This window comes from Neodiprion fabricii, chromosome 7, assembly GCF_021155785.1.
Source record: "Neodiprion fabricii isolate iyNeoFabr1 chromosome 7, iyNeoFabr1.1, whole genome shotgun sequence".
Classification (NCBI taxonomy): Eukaryota; Metazoa; Arthropoda; class Insecta; order Hymenoptera; family Diprionidae; genus Neodiprion; species Neodiprion fabricii.
In genome coordinates this window covers 23,307,924-23,324,426 of record NC_060245.1, presented here as the reverse complement: position 1 = coordinate 23,324,426, position 16,503 = coordinate 23,307,924, and the positions used below count along the sequence as shown (strand labels likewise).

The following is a 16,503-nucleotide window of genomic DNA, read 5'->3' as shown; positions in this document are numbered from 1 at the left end:
TGAAGGGTGGCATCACTTACAGTCGACACGTGTGAGAGGGGGCTGCGGGCCGGAGTGCGGCGATTGAGAGGTAGGCGTTCGGTGGCAACGGCTGGGTGCATACCTTAGCACCCGGGTATCGGGGACCGGATGCGTCGAGTCCGGGCTCTCTGGTCTCCGTCTTTGGCGCAGCAGAGTGATCGTTCCCTCACCCAGCTCCAGTTCTCCTTCCCAGCTCCAGCTCCCATGCATCCTATACTCGAATTCTCTCGTCTCGCTTGGACTGCAGTCTCTTTTGTTCCTATCTATCCTATCTTCTAATGATTGCCCTGTAAAAACAAGATATTGCAGGCGTTGTTAGGTTCGACGGTCGTTCTAACATATGTACCAACAGACCGCGTCACAATTTATCCCGTTAATAATTCTTTACGTTTATACACGCGTGTCCGTATACATACATACATACATACATACATACACGCATGCATACGTTTCACTTCGGTGTATGCATGGGTTTATATACCATATGTATACACTGTATATCCCCGCGTGATCACCGACCGCTGTAATTTCCAAGTCGAGGAATTCTCTCGAGAAACCAGCTACCCGCAGGAAAAACTTTGTACTCAACTTACATTCTCGTGATTACGTACGTGTGTGTAAAACGTGTACGATACGTTCGCACGAGTAGAATGGGTACGTTCTGTACGGTGCGTTACAACGACCATGTGGTCGTTTGGGTGATAAAAAAAAAAAAAATACAAATAGAGGAAGAATTTACACGATGTACAAATAAATGGAAATATACTACACGACATCCATACGTATATACGCATTTACACACCGCAGCTTTGAAGGGGAAGGAAAATGAACATAATACGGTATAAGTAAGTAAATAAATAAATTTCAATTAACGGAAAGCTGAAACGAATGTCGGATTACAAACATCGGACGCGGCGATGTTACATTATACGTGGAAACGCAACGGGCATGAAGCATAACGGCGATGTGCACAACACATGTGCAACGTATAAATTATATGCAATGACGTTGTGCGCTTCTTCTGGTCCTCCAGTGCGAGCGCGCGCCTTTCATCTTTTCGCAATATTTGATTAGCAGTTGATGCTCTGATGCGTGTCTCGTGAATATATGTATACGTACAAGTGTGTACATTAGGGTGTTGCACGAAAAAAAATTATTGAAAGAAAGATTCTCTCTCCAAAGATGAGCGTGTTCCACGTTTACATCCACAATGGCGTTCGTTCGAGTTTTCACTTTTTCTAACGTACGTACCGCGCTCATCTTTCGAAAGAATCTTTCCCTCAACCCAAGCAAACATCTGACAAAAACGGTTGAACGATCAGAAATCACGGGTCGAACGACTTTCTGCGCAGTCATTTTTAGTAATAGAAAAATGCTCGTATCACGTGTCAAAAATATAGCGAGGGTGTTTCGGGAAAAAAATAATTTTTCGTTGCGGAGAAAGTGAAAAATCGAATGGGCGCCATCTTGAATGTAACGTGAAACACGCTCATCCTTGGAGAGAATCTTTCCTTCGGCCTAAACAAACTTTTCACATCGCGCCACGTTGGAAATTACGCAAATTATTTTTTCGCGCAACACTCTGGCATGTACACGTGTATACAAACTTTTTCCAAATATAAATTCCAAAACGATTGTGATGCGTAGAAGGAAAACTGCACAGCATCCGCAGATAACAACGACACTCGCACGCAAAGCAACGAAATGACTATACCACGTGTGCAGAATTAATTGAGTATGACGAAACGCAACGCTGCACCTTGCCCTTTTCCAACCTACGAAGGGACTTGAGGTCAGCGTCAACGATCGACAAGGAAGTTCCAGACAAGGTGCATCGTTTGTGTCGAAATTGAACGAGAATAGAGAAGAGGAGAAGAGAGGATAGGGGAGGGGAGGGAATAAGGGGAAGGAGAAATTTGCAAGAATAAACAGGTGAAACAGTTTATACCTTTAACGTATATTCTCAGAAATATAATAGGTATATATCATGTAGAAGTAACAATGTACATAATGCAACTTTGTAAATTTTATTTATTTAAAACGAGATGGTTGCAGGTGTATGTGCGTAAGTATAAGGTACGTACGTACATTGGGGGTTCGGGGCGTCGGTTTCCCTTCGTACAATACGTTAAAAGTTGAAGACGGTGAGGCGCAAGGAGAAGGGCAGGCAAAAGGCGATTACTCGAAAGACATAGTTGCCAAGGATAATGTAATAAAGAAAGAGATCCGATGCTGGTTTGTTCCTTGGTGGAGGAAAACACGCCCTTTTAACGGCAGTGTCTAGACTCCGACAATTTGTAACCAATACCTGCGACCATCCTCGGTCCTCGTATGCGTATACCTACTAGAGTCAGGGGTCTTGCAGAGACCATCCAACGAAAACACAAAGGGTCTTTTTCTCTTTTTCGTTCTCCCTCTTGCGCCCTCCCGGGGCGGGATTGGAGTTTCGAATTTTAGAAGTGGCAAAAGGTACAAATTCCGAATTGGTTGCTGGAGGAACTTGGAGTATAGAAATTGAAATTTTACGAAACAACGAAGGTTCGAATGGTCGGAAAGCCGACGGTTCAAACTTCCCAGATGCAAGATTCCGAAAATTCAAGAGCAAAATTCGCATAAATAAAGTTTCGATGGAGTAAAATTCCGAGAATTTAAATATACTCACGCAGCTTGGTTTACTCGACGAGTGGGTGTGAAAAATGAGAGAAACCGAAAATCGGAAAGACCAGGATTCCGAACGTAAAAATATCGAGAATCCGAAACAAAAAAGATATCAAAATGGTGAAATTTCACCGAGCCAGAATTTGACAGAACTGAAAATCTTGGGTCATTCGGAATTTCAACGCTTCAAATCTTTAAATTTTCTCACTTTCTCACTTACGGAACTTTTCAAATTCGGAATTTCGCCTACCGCACCACTCTCGCCGTCTCACACGGAACATTACGCGACATTATATCACACAATATTATATTACATATACAAGTAAACGTACATATTAGCACAAACATTCATCGCGAGGCTGAAGTTCTATTTTAACGTTCATTCGCACAAGGTAGCGAAGTGAGGTCCAAAAATCAAGCTTTTGGTAAAACGCCTTGAAACCCCGATACTTTTGTAGAATTACCAGGATGACAACTGAACCGAACTTCTCTAATTCTAGCGACATTGAAAAAGGTTTTGCAGCTAGCTTCAGTTTTACTTATACTTCCACCCACGAATATCGTAGTACACTTTCAAGTTTGTCGCTGGGGAGGTCAGAGAATAGCTCGGTACGAACACGGAACAATGGGGACATAGGAAAAAAGGAAGGAAGGAAGGAAGGAAGAAAGGATCGCAGCCTTCTCCTCTTCCTCCGGTAATCCTAACTACTTTTGCTGAGTTGGTGAAGCATAAATCAGCCTGCAGGTAGAGGAAAATAGCCCATTCGTCGTTGGGATACGTTGATGGGACAGATGTAGGCGGGTGAGAGGAGGCGAGAGGGGGGCGAGTAAGCAGACAGCTAGGTACACGCCGTTTCACTACCGTACGTATCTGCATCACTGCGTGCGTACAACAACGCAATACGATAAACGAATGTGTATCAACGCTGCTGCACGCATGGCGCGGAAAACGTTCTCTTCTTTCAAGCCGCCGCTGCTGCTGCAACTATCATGTACCGAGGAATAAATTGATTTGATCGTGAGAATTCTCTATGGATTAGGCGCATTATGCATTACAGATTGCAGAGAGAGAAGGAGAGTGCAAGTGAGTGGGTGAAAAACGAGAATGAGAAAGATAGAGCATATCGCGTAGAATGAGAGTGAAGGGCAGGGGCAACATGTATATTCAGTTTTCATAATTTACGCTACGTCTATATATACAAACATATACACGTCGTGTCTCATATACAAACGATGTATAAAATTAGCCGCCTTTCCCCCCCCCCCCTCTCTCTCTCTCTCTCTCTCTCTCTCTCTCTCTCTCTCTCTATTGCTGGTGCTGCGGCTGCGTTCCCGAGCGTACGATGAGTACGCAATGTTTCGTTGCATAAATGTGAAATAAAAATACTTTGTCTTCCGGCTGCTACCGAACACAGGAATAATACGTAGGACGTTGCGTGTATGCACGCGGCACATGCATACGGACAATTATTCCCAGCTAGCCTGGGCTTATCGATTACCGCATCATTACTGTACACAGACGGTATTTATACAATAATTGAGGAAAGATTACTGAAATCAATCAAAGATTTCTTTGTTTACTTTTGTCACGAAACTTATATTACATCGTTCTCGTTCGTCGTTATCTTTTTCTTCCTCACTTTAAGGTTCGATACAACGTACACAGTACAGAAAATAACAATTAAGAAGTGTTTTTCCATCGTCACCGTACGTTGTTAAATACGTGAAACTTTCACGAATAACAGTTTTTTTTTTCTTCTCTCTCTTTTATTTTTACACTCTCCTTCGCGTTTCAACCAACATCGCGCCGCGAGAATGATATTTCACGGTAGAGTGTACAACCAACGTGCATATTATAGGTACATACGCGGCTGCTACAAAAGCTTTGTATACGCAGTCAAACACAAAACGACTCGTTGCTTGTACTCCGGTTATTCGTTGTACGAAACCATTGAATAAATCTTTTATTATATGAAAAAATGATTAATCAAGCAAACGTAATACGTGCGTACATACAAAGACGATCCATCTGACAATCCCCCCCCTCCAAAATTCAGTTAAACAATAGTACGAATAAATGTTATATACCAATGACTGGATCGTGACGCGTGGTGCAAATGACCGATGACGAGATGCAACGAAATTTAAAACACAGGAAAAAAAAAAAGGAAAGAAGACACAGACGATGTCGAAAAAACGAAAAGAGAGAGAGAGAGTGAGAAACAAGACGGAACTTCAACCCGATATCATCGGCGAGTCTAGACATTTATTTGTGTGTGCGTGCGTGCGTGTGTGCGCTTGTGTTTGGTAAAAACTTGTCACCGCCGGTCTAAGGATAACCGCAGAAATCTCATATCAGTCTATTCCGGCACGGCGCATGCAACTAAGTAACAGATGGGTGTAAGTTTGCTCGCAACTACATACATACGTACAGTTGTTGCTGCAGTAGGCAAACATTGCACATAAATTTCCGCGAGAAACATCGCGAATTTCCATATTCCATATTTTAAACTGCTTGCATTACATGTTCGATAAAAGATTTCTACGTAGTTTTTACTATAATACAAACACCACCAGCTGCGTCGCGCCGACGTGACATTCGTTACCTATGGCATGGATAAAGAACCATGCATGCATACGCACACGCGTTAGTTTGCACGCATCCCTTTCAAACTACGCTTCGCGCGTTTTTTCGCCAACTATTCTTCTATCTCATGCCGCGCTGCGCCGGCTGCCATATAATTACGTTGTAATATAATAATATAATGTTATATCGAACTACCACAAAGGATAATTATTACGAGCGTTATCGTCATCTCTCCTTCTCTCTCTTTCTCATTATCTGTTCCATGTACACACTTACGTACCTCATTTAACATAGTAAAATATCCGCGCAACTGTGACAGAAGAAAATCAACAACGACGATAATTATTCCCAGACTGAATAGTATCGTGAACGAAAAATGTTGATAATGTAAATTAATACATACCGCGAATGAATATTCTCTCATCTTTCATTCCTACAACACAACTACCGACATCTTCTTTCGTTCGAAAATACATGTACTCCACGTACGTATCGGTATGTTACATATATAATCAAGGTTTTCGGAGTAACGTGACTTGGTATGACGGAGATCGATTCCTTCGACACGTCATTACGGTAAACGAGGATCAGCAAACGATCAGCTGTAACGAACAACGCAGGCACTACGAGTAGACGAACGAACGAAAGACAACCAGTGCAGAGGGTCAACGATCAACAGTTGGCTTTGTGCAAGAATATCGACACCGTTCGTAGGTATAAGCTTGTCGGAACTTCGGTGGGAAGAAGGATGGGGGAAAAAAAAAAAGCGGAAGGACGGGAAAAAGAAGAAGAATCAATCAATTCGTTACGATACTTAAATCTCGAAATGATGGAAGGTACGACAAGGCAAAGATTACACCGCGTAACGCCTTCCCTTAATCTTCTTTATCGTACTGAAGTTAGTAGGTGTTGACGTAACGAAACATCGGTGAAAGACACTTACTACTTTGCAAATTTATAGTGACTTTGAAGTAGTTGAGTCTTCAGAGTATGAACAAGAGTTGCGTTGTTATAATTTACTGCATTTCCAACGTCCCTGAAATAGTGAAATAACGATTTGTCCGGAAAGTAAATCATTGTACGATAAACGTTATATCGCGACTATTCACGCCGAGGAAAAATTGTCGTCTTGCGATTTTCGTATTGTTCAAAATTCAGTATAAGCCGTAATACGACAAAACACACTCGTATTTCGAAATCTTGATTCCTTAAAAAAAAAACATTTGTAAGGTTAAGAAAATTAATGATTGTTTTCGTTATGATAACTTGACTAACTTCGACCTCGTTCTTCTTCCTATTTTACACAACAGTTCGTGTAAAAACGAAAAATTGAAAATAAATAGTACGTAAGGGGGATACAAAAAGAAAGGATGTGGGGGGGAGGGGGGGGGGATAAAAAAGAATAATAAAAAAACAGCAACAATAAACGAACACAAAATAAAGAAATTCGCACCGCGGCACCCGCCACGTTTGTCCAGTATTAAAGTTTCGTAATTTCAGCCGTGAATTTGAAGGTTATAATATATTTAAAACAAGCAACCTCAACAACGCAACAGTTCCTTGCCCTCGGAGAGTGAATAACTTGTCAGAACTCGTGGCGCACGATGCACACATCACGCAATTACGAGCCATCCATCTCTCTCTCTCTCTCTCTCTCTCTCTCTCTCTTACTCTCTCAACTACGATACTCCCGAAGAGGGATTGGCACGCACAAAGCGAGCGCAAAGCCTGCTAGCAGAGCAAATCATCGAGCAAGTTTTTCCTTTCGCAAAACTATTGCAAGTATACAAATACAAAAGATACGACACGAGGACCAAGATGGTGTCTCGTCGTTCTCTGGCATGCATGCATACGTACATGGACAACGTCGTAGTTATGCATTAATTTCGATCGGTAACACGTCGTAAATAATGTGGGATTAAAGGCGGCATGGTGAAGATTAGAAAATAGAAAATCATAGGGAAGGGAATGGAGGGACGTTGATGCGGTTAGAAAAGAAGTGTGTTACAAACGTAAAGACACGACGTCACGTCAGTAGGAAGAGAATTATACAGTGTACAAAGAAAGCATCGGCGTGTTCAAGAGATACGAAAGAGATACGGAGATATATATATATATATATATATATGTATGTATATATATATATAGAGAGAGAGAGAGAGGCAGGGCGTGCGGCGTAAGTCGTGCTTGACAAGGAATAAAAATAATCCTTCGAATCCGGCGTGTACCCGTGTGTACCCCTGGGCCAAGGCAAGAAGAACAAGAAGAACAAGAAGAACAAGAAGAAGAAGATGAGGACGGGTCGACGCGGCACACCATCTTGACCGAAGAGGAGGAGGAGGAGGAGAAGGAGGAGGAGGAGTAATAGAAAGAGAAGAGCGAAGGTTGCCGATGGGGGGGAGGGCGGTGGTAGGAGGTGGAGGTTGCAACAATACAATAAACCCCATTGTGGGCAGGCAACGCGATTCCACGGAACGAACGAATTTACATGTATGTATAACTATGTGGGGGTAAAGATATGTGGTGTATACATGTGGCAGGAGGAGAAGGAGAGGAGGTGGAGGAGGAGGAGGAGGTGGCTACTACCGCATCATCACCACGAGAGAACACAACCAACGACCCAAGACTACGAGGACTAAGAAGAGAAGTAACTCGCATACGGATCTAGTCTCCGTATAGTAACAAGAGGAATGAATGCGGAGTGTAAGAAGAGAAAAAGAAAGAAAGAAAGAAAGAAAGAACGAGAAAAGTTATACGTGTACGGAGAAGAGGGGAAGAGAGAGAGAGAGAGAGAGAGAGAGAGAGAGAGAGAGAGAGAGAAACGCGCACATAGTAGACGACGCAAACGTGTATACGCGTATACACACATACGTATATATCCTTTATGCCGTGCACGTATGGTCGTCGGCGTATAAATAGACGATAGATAGTACACTAGAGTACGATATAGTACGGTGGTTGGTAAGAACCTGGTTATACGTGGATGAAAACTCGATCCACACTCGATACAACACCATCATCATCTCGTAGCCACTAGCAGCAGCAGCACCACCACCACATCACCATCACCATATCATCATCATCATCATCATCATCGTCACTATCACCGTTGTCGTCGCACTAACACAATCACTGGTCGCACTATGTTACACCAGTAGTCCTGGTTCACCTCTCAACTACACAACAACTAAAACTACCATGTACGGTTACTATTGCCACTAACAATACGACGACGAGTAGGAGGAAGACGAACAGGAGCGGAAAACACAACGGCGAAGCAGAGAAACGTAGTATTTTCTCGGGTTGCTCTCTTCTCCTCCCCCCACGTTCCACCCGCCGCTCCAAAGCGACGGTAAATAAACAGAAGATACTTGGCGATATGTGTACAAGCCGCGTAGGATTCCTCCGTTTACGTACAGTGTACGTACACTTACATATCGCACATCGAAATGAGATAAGCCCGATATTCGTAACGCGCCAAGGATCCGGCATACAAGTCTCAAAGAGAAGAGGAAGAGGAGGAGGAGGAGGAGGCCCCCGGGACACTAGCCGCACCGGAATTCGCTTGGATTCGCGGCGGTGTGTCGGTCGGTTCACGATTCCGTCGTTTGCTTGATCACGTCACTGGGCAACTCGCGCGCACATATTTATATATATATATATATATACATAAGTACGTATAATACGTACGTACGCACACGCGGATATTATACCTATATGTGTACGTATGAGCGACACAGCGAAACACACACAACGCCCGCTACACGACTGACTCGCCTCCTCTCTCGCAGTGTTGCGCACCTACGTATATAATACACGCGAGAAGGCGCGCGCGCGCGCACACTGTTCCATCATCCCTCGGCAGGCCCGCGCCGTTCTCTATGAATGTATAATATCACACAGGCGCGTACGCCAGCGCACGCATACGCGCACGCACTAAAACACGTAGGTACGCGTGAGCCTCGCTACCGTGTGGCTTTATTATTTTTGGGTGTGGGAGTAGTGTGTGATCGCGTTTGTGTGGTGCGGCGGCGGCTGTTCCTCACTCAACGCGGCGCTCGTTCGATTCACGCTATATTTACCGTAGTAGACAAGACGCGGGGCGAATAATTCCACCGAATAATCTTCCTCATCATCTATCGTTCGCACACCTCACTTCATAATCGCGCCGCGCGTAGACCCCGTCGTCGTCTCGCGTTTCACACGATATATAACGACGATAGTAAATATCGTTTCGATAAAGGCTCCTTCCGTGAACGTTGGTCGGAAAACAATTACTGCTGCTGCTGCTTCTCGCGCTCTCTCGACTCACTCGACTCGGCGACGACGACGCACGTAGGTAGGTAAGGTATTCTCTCACCTTCGTGGATACGGTCAGCGACAGAATCGCTCGTGGTCGCTCGCTCGACTAGACTCGGTTCTCGGGGAGAGAGACTAACCCAGTCGGTCGACGACGGCGGGCCTTCGGCTCTTCCCCTCCTCCTCCCGCTCCGCCGTCCGACCACCTCGCCGCTAACGCCAGCGCCGCCGCCGACGCCGTCACGGCAGCGTACCACAGACCGCGGTCTCTCTGCCTGCCGCGGGCTGATCGCGCTGCTGTTCGCTCCTTATCTCACCGACACGACACACCGTCGCTCGAGCCGAATCCCCCCGAAGAATCCCGACCCGACCCGAGGCCCGTGAGTCGCGACAGTCGATGGGCATCGGGCAGCGCACACGCACGCACGGACGGACGACCTCTACGCGTGCGTATTAGCCGTAAAACACACTTGCGCGGTTGGTACGCACACACGTGCGTCTGGTCTCGTCCCTTTGACGCCGTGTTGAACCGTACTGTCCGAGAGACCCTCGAGGTTAGAGAGTATAAAGTCTTTCACAGTCCTTCCTAGTCGGGCAGGTACTACGGGTACGCGTGTGCACGTTGCGACGCAGCACACGTTTACATCGTACGTACTCGCGGATACTCGCGTGTTGACGCGTGTACGTAAACACACACAGCGCTGCACGAAGCGAGGCAAGAATCTAACAACAGCATGCGCTTGAATCTTCGTGGAAATGTTAAACGTGTACGTACGTATGTATGTATGTATGTACATACGTTGAGTGGGTAGGTAGGCAGTGTCGTACTACCTACACCAGGTTCTACGTGATACACTACGCGTCTTCACCTATAGGCTACACGTGAATAGTCGATCGTTATTATTAAAACCACGGGTCTGAGAAGCTGAAATAATAATTCTTTGTTCGAACGGAGAATGAACTCGCGGTCGAATGGCGCGCGGAATTATGTATGGAAGTTTTGCTCAATGAAAGAAACGTTGGAATGGGCCGTGACGTTTTAATTTTAAAACGGAGTACAGGTATGCGGGGAAGAGATTCTAAACGGAGGTTGGGTAGCGGGGAGGAACCGAAACAACAGACGAGTATATCTAAAAGGCAACAAACTGTTGAACAGGTGGATGCGAGCGAGCTGATCGTCGATTAATAAAAGCGCCTCTATGCTGTGTACCGTACGGCGTGTATAGAACGTATATACGTACATATGTATACGATGTTGAAAATGGAATTTGCAGCGGTGCAACAACGGTACGCGAGGTGGTGATCTCTGTTGCAGCAGAGGATAATACTCGTTCGGACACACAATGTAATACAAAAAGTAATTCGAGGTGGATGTTTTCGACATCCGTTCAGGACACACCGCATACCACGGATAGATTCTGAAAATATTTCATTCAACGCTCGGTGAGCAATGCCGTGTCGCGACGTCGTGTCGCGTGCCAAGCATTGACCGTAGAGACGTCTCGCGTTAGTCTGTCAACTATTATACCTACGGTGTCTATTAAAAGAATAGCCAGGCAGTTGGCCGGACTTACTATTGCGCGCTATAGTTAGGTAGGTACGTACGTGGTTGCTTACTTACGCACGTACGTACGCATCGTCTCGAGTACTCGGCAAGTGTGTATGTACGCATGTACGCAGTGCGTACCGTACGTAGAGAGAGACCAACACGCGTGAACGAAGATGAGCATCGGCGAGACGACCGACCTGCGTACGACGTACGAGTCACGACGAATAACCAGTCACGACTACGCGCGCCCGGCATGCGTCTTCGGTCGTTCCGGGCCGGCGTCTCTGGCTGTGCGGCCCGGTTAGCAACAGATTTTACCTGTGTCAAGTCCTCGTCGTCGTCGTCGCCGTCTTGGTTGTGTCGAACAAAGGTGACTACGCGCGGGCGCGCTGCGCGGTTTTCGTCCGCCGGCGTCGAGGGCGCTGCGATCGCGTTCCGCTCGCGTCAACTATTTTACCACGGCGAGTCCGAATCTACATCCATCGAGAGATCCACGGCGGTGCATAGCGACCAGCGACGGGCAAATGATCCGCCGCGCGTCGTTGGTAATCCCCGATCGTCGGATGTTTTAGATTTTATTTCATCATTCTCGTAACTTACTTATTCGCTCAATCACCGGCGGCGATGCTGTGCTGCGTTAGCTGGGTATATTTCTCAGCTACGTTTCATCGTCGTCGTCGTCGTTGTCGTCGACGGGTGCTGCGGGCGCGAGGTTGTTCTTCCGTTCCTTGCGATATTTTCCTTCATCGTTCTTTTTTTTTCGTTTTTTTTTTCTTTCTTTTTTGTTTTTACTTCCTGCCTTTTATCTCGCTCACGCAAACACGCGTACGATCCTCATCGCTCTTTCTCTCCTGCAAATTACTCACACAACGATAAATGGCGACCCGAGATGTAGGACAACGAAACAACTCCGCGAGATGAAAATCAAATTCGTTCGTCTCAGCTGCGGCCGCTGCGGCGAGGCTTCACCGCTGACGCCATATTAACAGAAAACTCGGTGTGCCGCTGCCGGCGACGCACGAATACTCTCAGTGTTCCAACTCTAATGTCTGTCCGACCTATCCCAATTAGAGCAAACGTCCTTGAGGTGACTAACACCACATCCACCGCGAAAGAGAGACGGCTTACCTCTCTGGAGGTAAAAAAGGACGGAGCAACCACACGCGCGCGCTGCCGCCTCGGCCGACCTGCACGCCTCCCGGGCGCCTCGTCTGTACGATCCTTGTATTCCTACTGTGGCTCTGCCCGTGCTTGTGCCGCACTACACAGGCTGCTTTCGTTCATTTGTGGTATAGCATGAATGTAAAGCCGCGTATCGGAGAGGCACGGCCAGAGACTCCGGCGAAGACGGAAGAGGGGTCGGCGAGGCTGATGAAAAGCATGCTCGCATCGAGATTTCGTCGATCGAAATTTACCCTCCCCCCTCCCTGCGTCTAACAACAAATTGACCCGAGTCAAGCTTTGGACAATGAATTAGTAAAATACATTATCTTGTGGGAGTTGTTGCGATAACTGAGTTTAGGACAGTTTTTACAAAACAAAAAACGATCAATTTTCTTTCATTAGAACATTCATTGTCAAAAGCATGACTCGAGTCAAGTTACTGTTGAACGCGGTGGATTAGTTCAAATCTACGTGATAAAGTACATTGTCGTACAGGTCGATACTACCGATTTTACGTATTTTGTGAATTTAACCATCGTCGTGACAACGAACGTGAATCGATGATAAAATTATTTAAAAGGTTTCACAAACGCGCGCGGCGCTTTTCAAGATTCCGCACATACAGATTATACGTGTATCGCTTGTCACGTATTCTCTATCGCGTGGTCGATGAATAGGATGAATGATTCGCAGCTATTGCCATTCATAATTCCAAGGTGTATATGTACAGGCATGTACTGTACACCTATTCATTCCTTGTTTCGTACGCATACTATGTAGGTAATTCGTAATTTATACGGCAGATGATACCTTACCTCCAACGAAATAAAGACAGTTGATTGTAGGTACGTCTAAAAATTTAAGACATAATCTAAGACATTCTGTTCTTGGTTTGCAACAACGATAATACCTACAGTCAAGCTTCGAGGGGAAATATGAGAAGTATATCAAGAACGCGTCACGTTGACACGTACAATTATCTCAACCAATTGTGTAAACAATTAATAATGTTAATACAAAGAATTGCGTACAAAGTTTGTACAATTATCACATAGGATAAGACTACAAAGCAGCAGTAGCAGCAGGAACGATGTTCACCGAGTTTACAACGCGATCGTTTCATCGTCCACGTATTTTCACACACACGCATGCACGGTCGATATTCGTACCCATGTATGCATTCACGAGCGTAGGTTATGTAGGATGCAACGACGACAGCCATAATAATTATATGAATCGTATAGGTTAAGGTCACGTAGCACTCCTACGTTTACCGACCGAGCAAACTCACCCTTTTTCTTCCCGCATTGAATAAACAAACGAACGGAAAGGGTATTCAAATTTCGACGAAATGTCGCTCTTTTGTAGCGAAATTCAGGAAAGTTACTTGCCGTAAAAGCATCTTTTATTTACGAAATTACTGTAATAATCCTAGTTCTCAGTATTGCACGAAAAAACTTCTATGTGCGTGTGCGTGTGTAATCTTCGAGAGCTGGTTTCCTACCGATTTCGCATCACCCGTGTCTTTTGTAAGGTTTATATTCAAACAAATAAGTTTTGATTCTATACATGGAATAATAACGAAAACATTGATTTATTGCTTATAAAGTTTGCTTTTGTCTTTTTTTTTACGTCGACAAATAAGTCTTGAAGTATTTGGTTGAGACGCTATCAAAATTTTTCTGATGACCTGTGTCCAATTACTATTTATTGAATAAAAATGATTCGACGAAGAAACTGAAAATTGTTTCGATTGTTATTTACAATAAAAGTGTTTGAAAAATAGGATAACTTTTCTTAAAATCCGAAAAATATCGTTCAAACTCCATCTAATAAAACTATTTTTTCTTTCATCAGTTACGCGGAAGGAATGAAAATTTCAGATCTATAAGAACCCGGACTGAAAATGCATATTGACCGATGTAATACCTATAATACGGTGACCGCACACGTTTATAATTATGCTACAGAGGCACCTGCGGAAAGCTGATCTCATCCTCGTAGCGGGAATCGTCGCTTCCGAAGCGACTGCAAGCACGCCGGCTATTATTTTCTACAGGTCGTTGACAACCGAACCCATCCATACATAAATATATATATATATATTACATACGTATTGCACGATATGAGTAATTATAATGCATAACTGGAATCATGCGCGATAGGTCGGATAGGTTGGATAGGTGTGTGTGTGTAGCGTAATAATATTCAAACTAATTATGTGTAGATGATCACGGTTACGTCACCAAACCGTCATGCATAATGACTCACTGCGATCATGTGTATCTCTACGTACGTATGCATGCATGTGTGACATGATAAAATTGGCCGCGTTCGTCGACGTATAGGAGGTGAATTAACCTCGGACTGTATTATAAATGCATGATATATACTCGTGTATGCCTCTGTCGGTATGCCAATATACCTAAACACAGAGGCGCGCGGAAATAGAATTCCTTACCGCATCGCAAAACAACAGCGTCCCGTGTTTTTATATTAAAATACGTGCGAATCTCCGATCAAAGATACACGTATAATAATTCTGCACCTCATGTACGGATATATGTATAATAACGAACGTATCTGCGTATCTATATGTGGGTGTGTGTCTGTGTGTGCGTGTGTACGTACATATATCGGCGCATTCGGCACTAACGAGAGAAACTAATTGTAAGCTAAAAACGTTTATTAAACTAGCACAATACGCGACGGCGGCACATCCGTTAGAAGAGGCATAATATTGTATGTAGATAAAGTCGATTAATAAACGCGCGGCCTTTCTCTCCCCTCCAACTTCTTTCTTTTTTTTTATGTTTATTTCATTTCATTTTTTTTTTTTCATTATCAACTTTACGCCATTCACGCAGCGAGCATACCAATACTAACGTAGTAGTACGTAATTCCTTTATTTTTATACCAAGCGGAGGACATGCGTAGGGAGAACGTTCGTTTTTAATCTCTGTATTCGATGAGTAAATAATAACCACGTTTGAGCGAGATTTGCGTAAAACGTGCGAAGTATCACGTTCAAACTTTCCCCCTTCGCCCCTCCGAATACAAAAAAAAAAAAAAAAAAGCCAATTCGTACAACGCGTAACAATAAAGTAAATCTGAGCAAATTACGAGGATAAGAAAAAGAAATGTCGAAGAAAAAATTTGTGATAAATCACAAAAATGAAAAAACGCGCGTTAAAACGTGAAAAATGTCACGTCTTGTGCACGCCCGACTTTTCGCTATATTGTCATTATTTCACATGAATATGGGTTTTAATTAATTATTTTTTCAACAACATCGCGCGACTTTGACGTATACAAATAATCCGCGTTGTCGGTTTCGCAGAGTGTATAATCACGTATGTATACAGTCGTAAGTATGTACGTACGCACGTATGCAGTGACTCATCCACGACGCTGTTTCAACCTGCACACTTTTCATTATTGTTATTGCATTACCTACTCGCGTGCGTGAGCCTCAAGTAATATTGGTATCGTTGTAATGTTTCACACACGCGCGACACACGCGTATCCATCTAAATATATAGGCGATGCTGCGCGAGCACGTTGAAATGTGTAAATGCAAGTGTGTGCGACATCCCACCAAACACAGTGTCGTACATACTATGAAAAGAGTGACGCATGCCTCGTGCGTATCCCGTAACGCAACAGCCACCTTAATGTAATGTACACACACATGTACCATGTTACATATGCATATGTACACATCGCATACAACAGTGAACAAACAGGCAGCGTGCAGCGTTTCATACACAATACGCGATTAATCGTATAGAAAAATCCTGTTGAATATATATATATATATGTGTGTGTATGTATACATACATACATGTATGGAGCATTCCATGACACCTCGATCGAGATTCTACGTCGATATATCGGATTGGCTTTATAATTTTTTGCGTGAATGTACGCGACGAAAAACGCAATTTTTTTAAGAATTTTTCGACCCAGCGTATACCTGAAGTATGAATTAAAAACTTGAGAAAAAACAAACACCCCACTTTCTGAAATCTGAAAAATCTTATGAAATGTAAGAAAAATTTTTGACAATCTATTAAAAGGTGGAGATTTCATAACTTCGAAAGATGAATGAGAAGAATTCAAAAAAAAAAATTGTTATTATTGGATTGCATTTTTATTCGTATTATCGTGATATATTTGATTCCCTGTAACTCTAACTAGAAATTTTTCGGCCCACATTTATAGA

At 44.0% G+C, this 16,503-nt stretch overlaps 1 protein-coding gene across 15 annotated transcripts in view; it reads right to left on the bottom strand.

Moving 5' to 3' along the window:
* The window catches only part of LOC124186979, a 28,168-nt gene extending 15,850 nt beyond the window's left edge, over window positions 1-12,318 (bottom strand). For 11 of the 15 annotated variants that reach the window (XM_046579190.1, XM_046579188.1, XM_046579177.1 and 8 more), the window contains exons 1-2: window positions 9,627-9,773; window positions 21-308 (exon numbers count right to left, since the gene is read on the bottom strand). Coding sequence is in view for 13 of the 15 variants with exons in the window: in XM_046579188.1 (XP_046435144.1) it covers window positions 21-101 (81 nt within the window). In the remaining 2 variants the exon portion in view is untranslated. The other 4 variants (XM_046579180.1, XM_046579191.1, XM_046579179.1 and 1 more) reach the window with 4 other exon arrangements.
* Window positions 12,319-16,503: the final 4,185 nt, after the last annotated feature.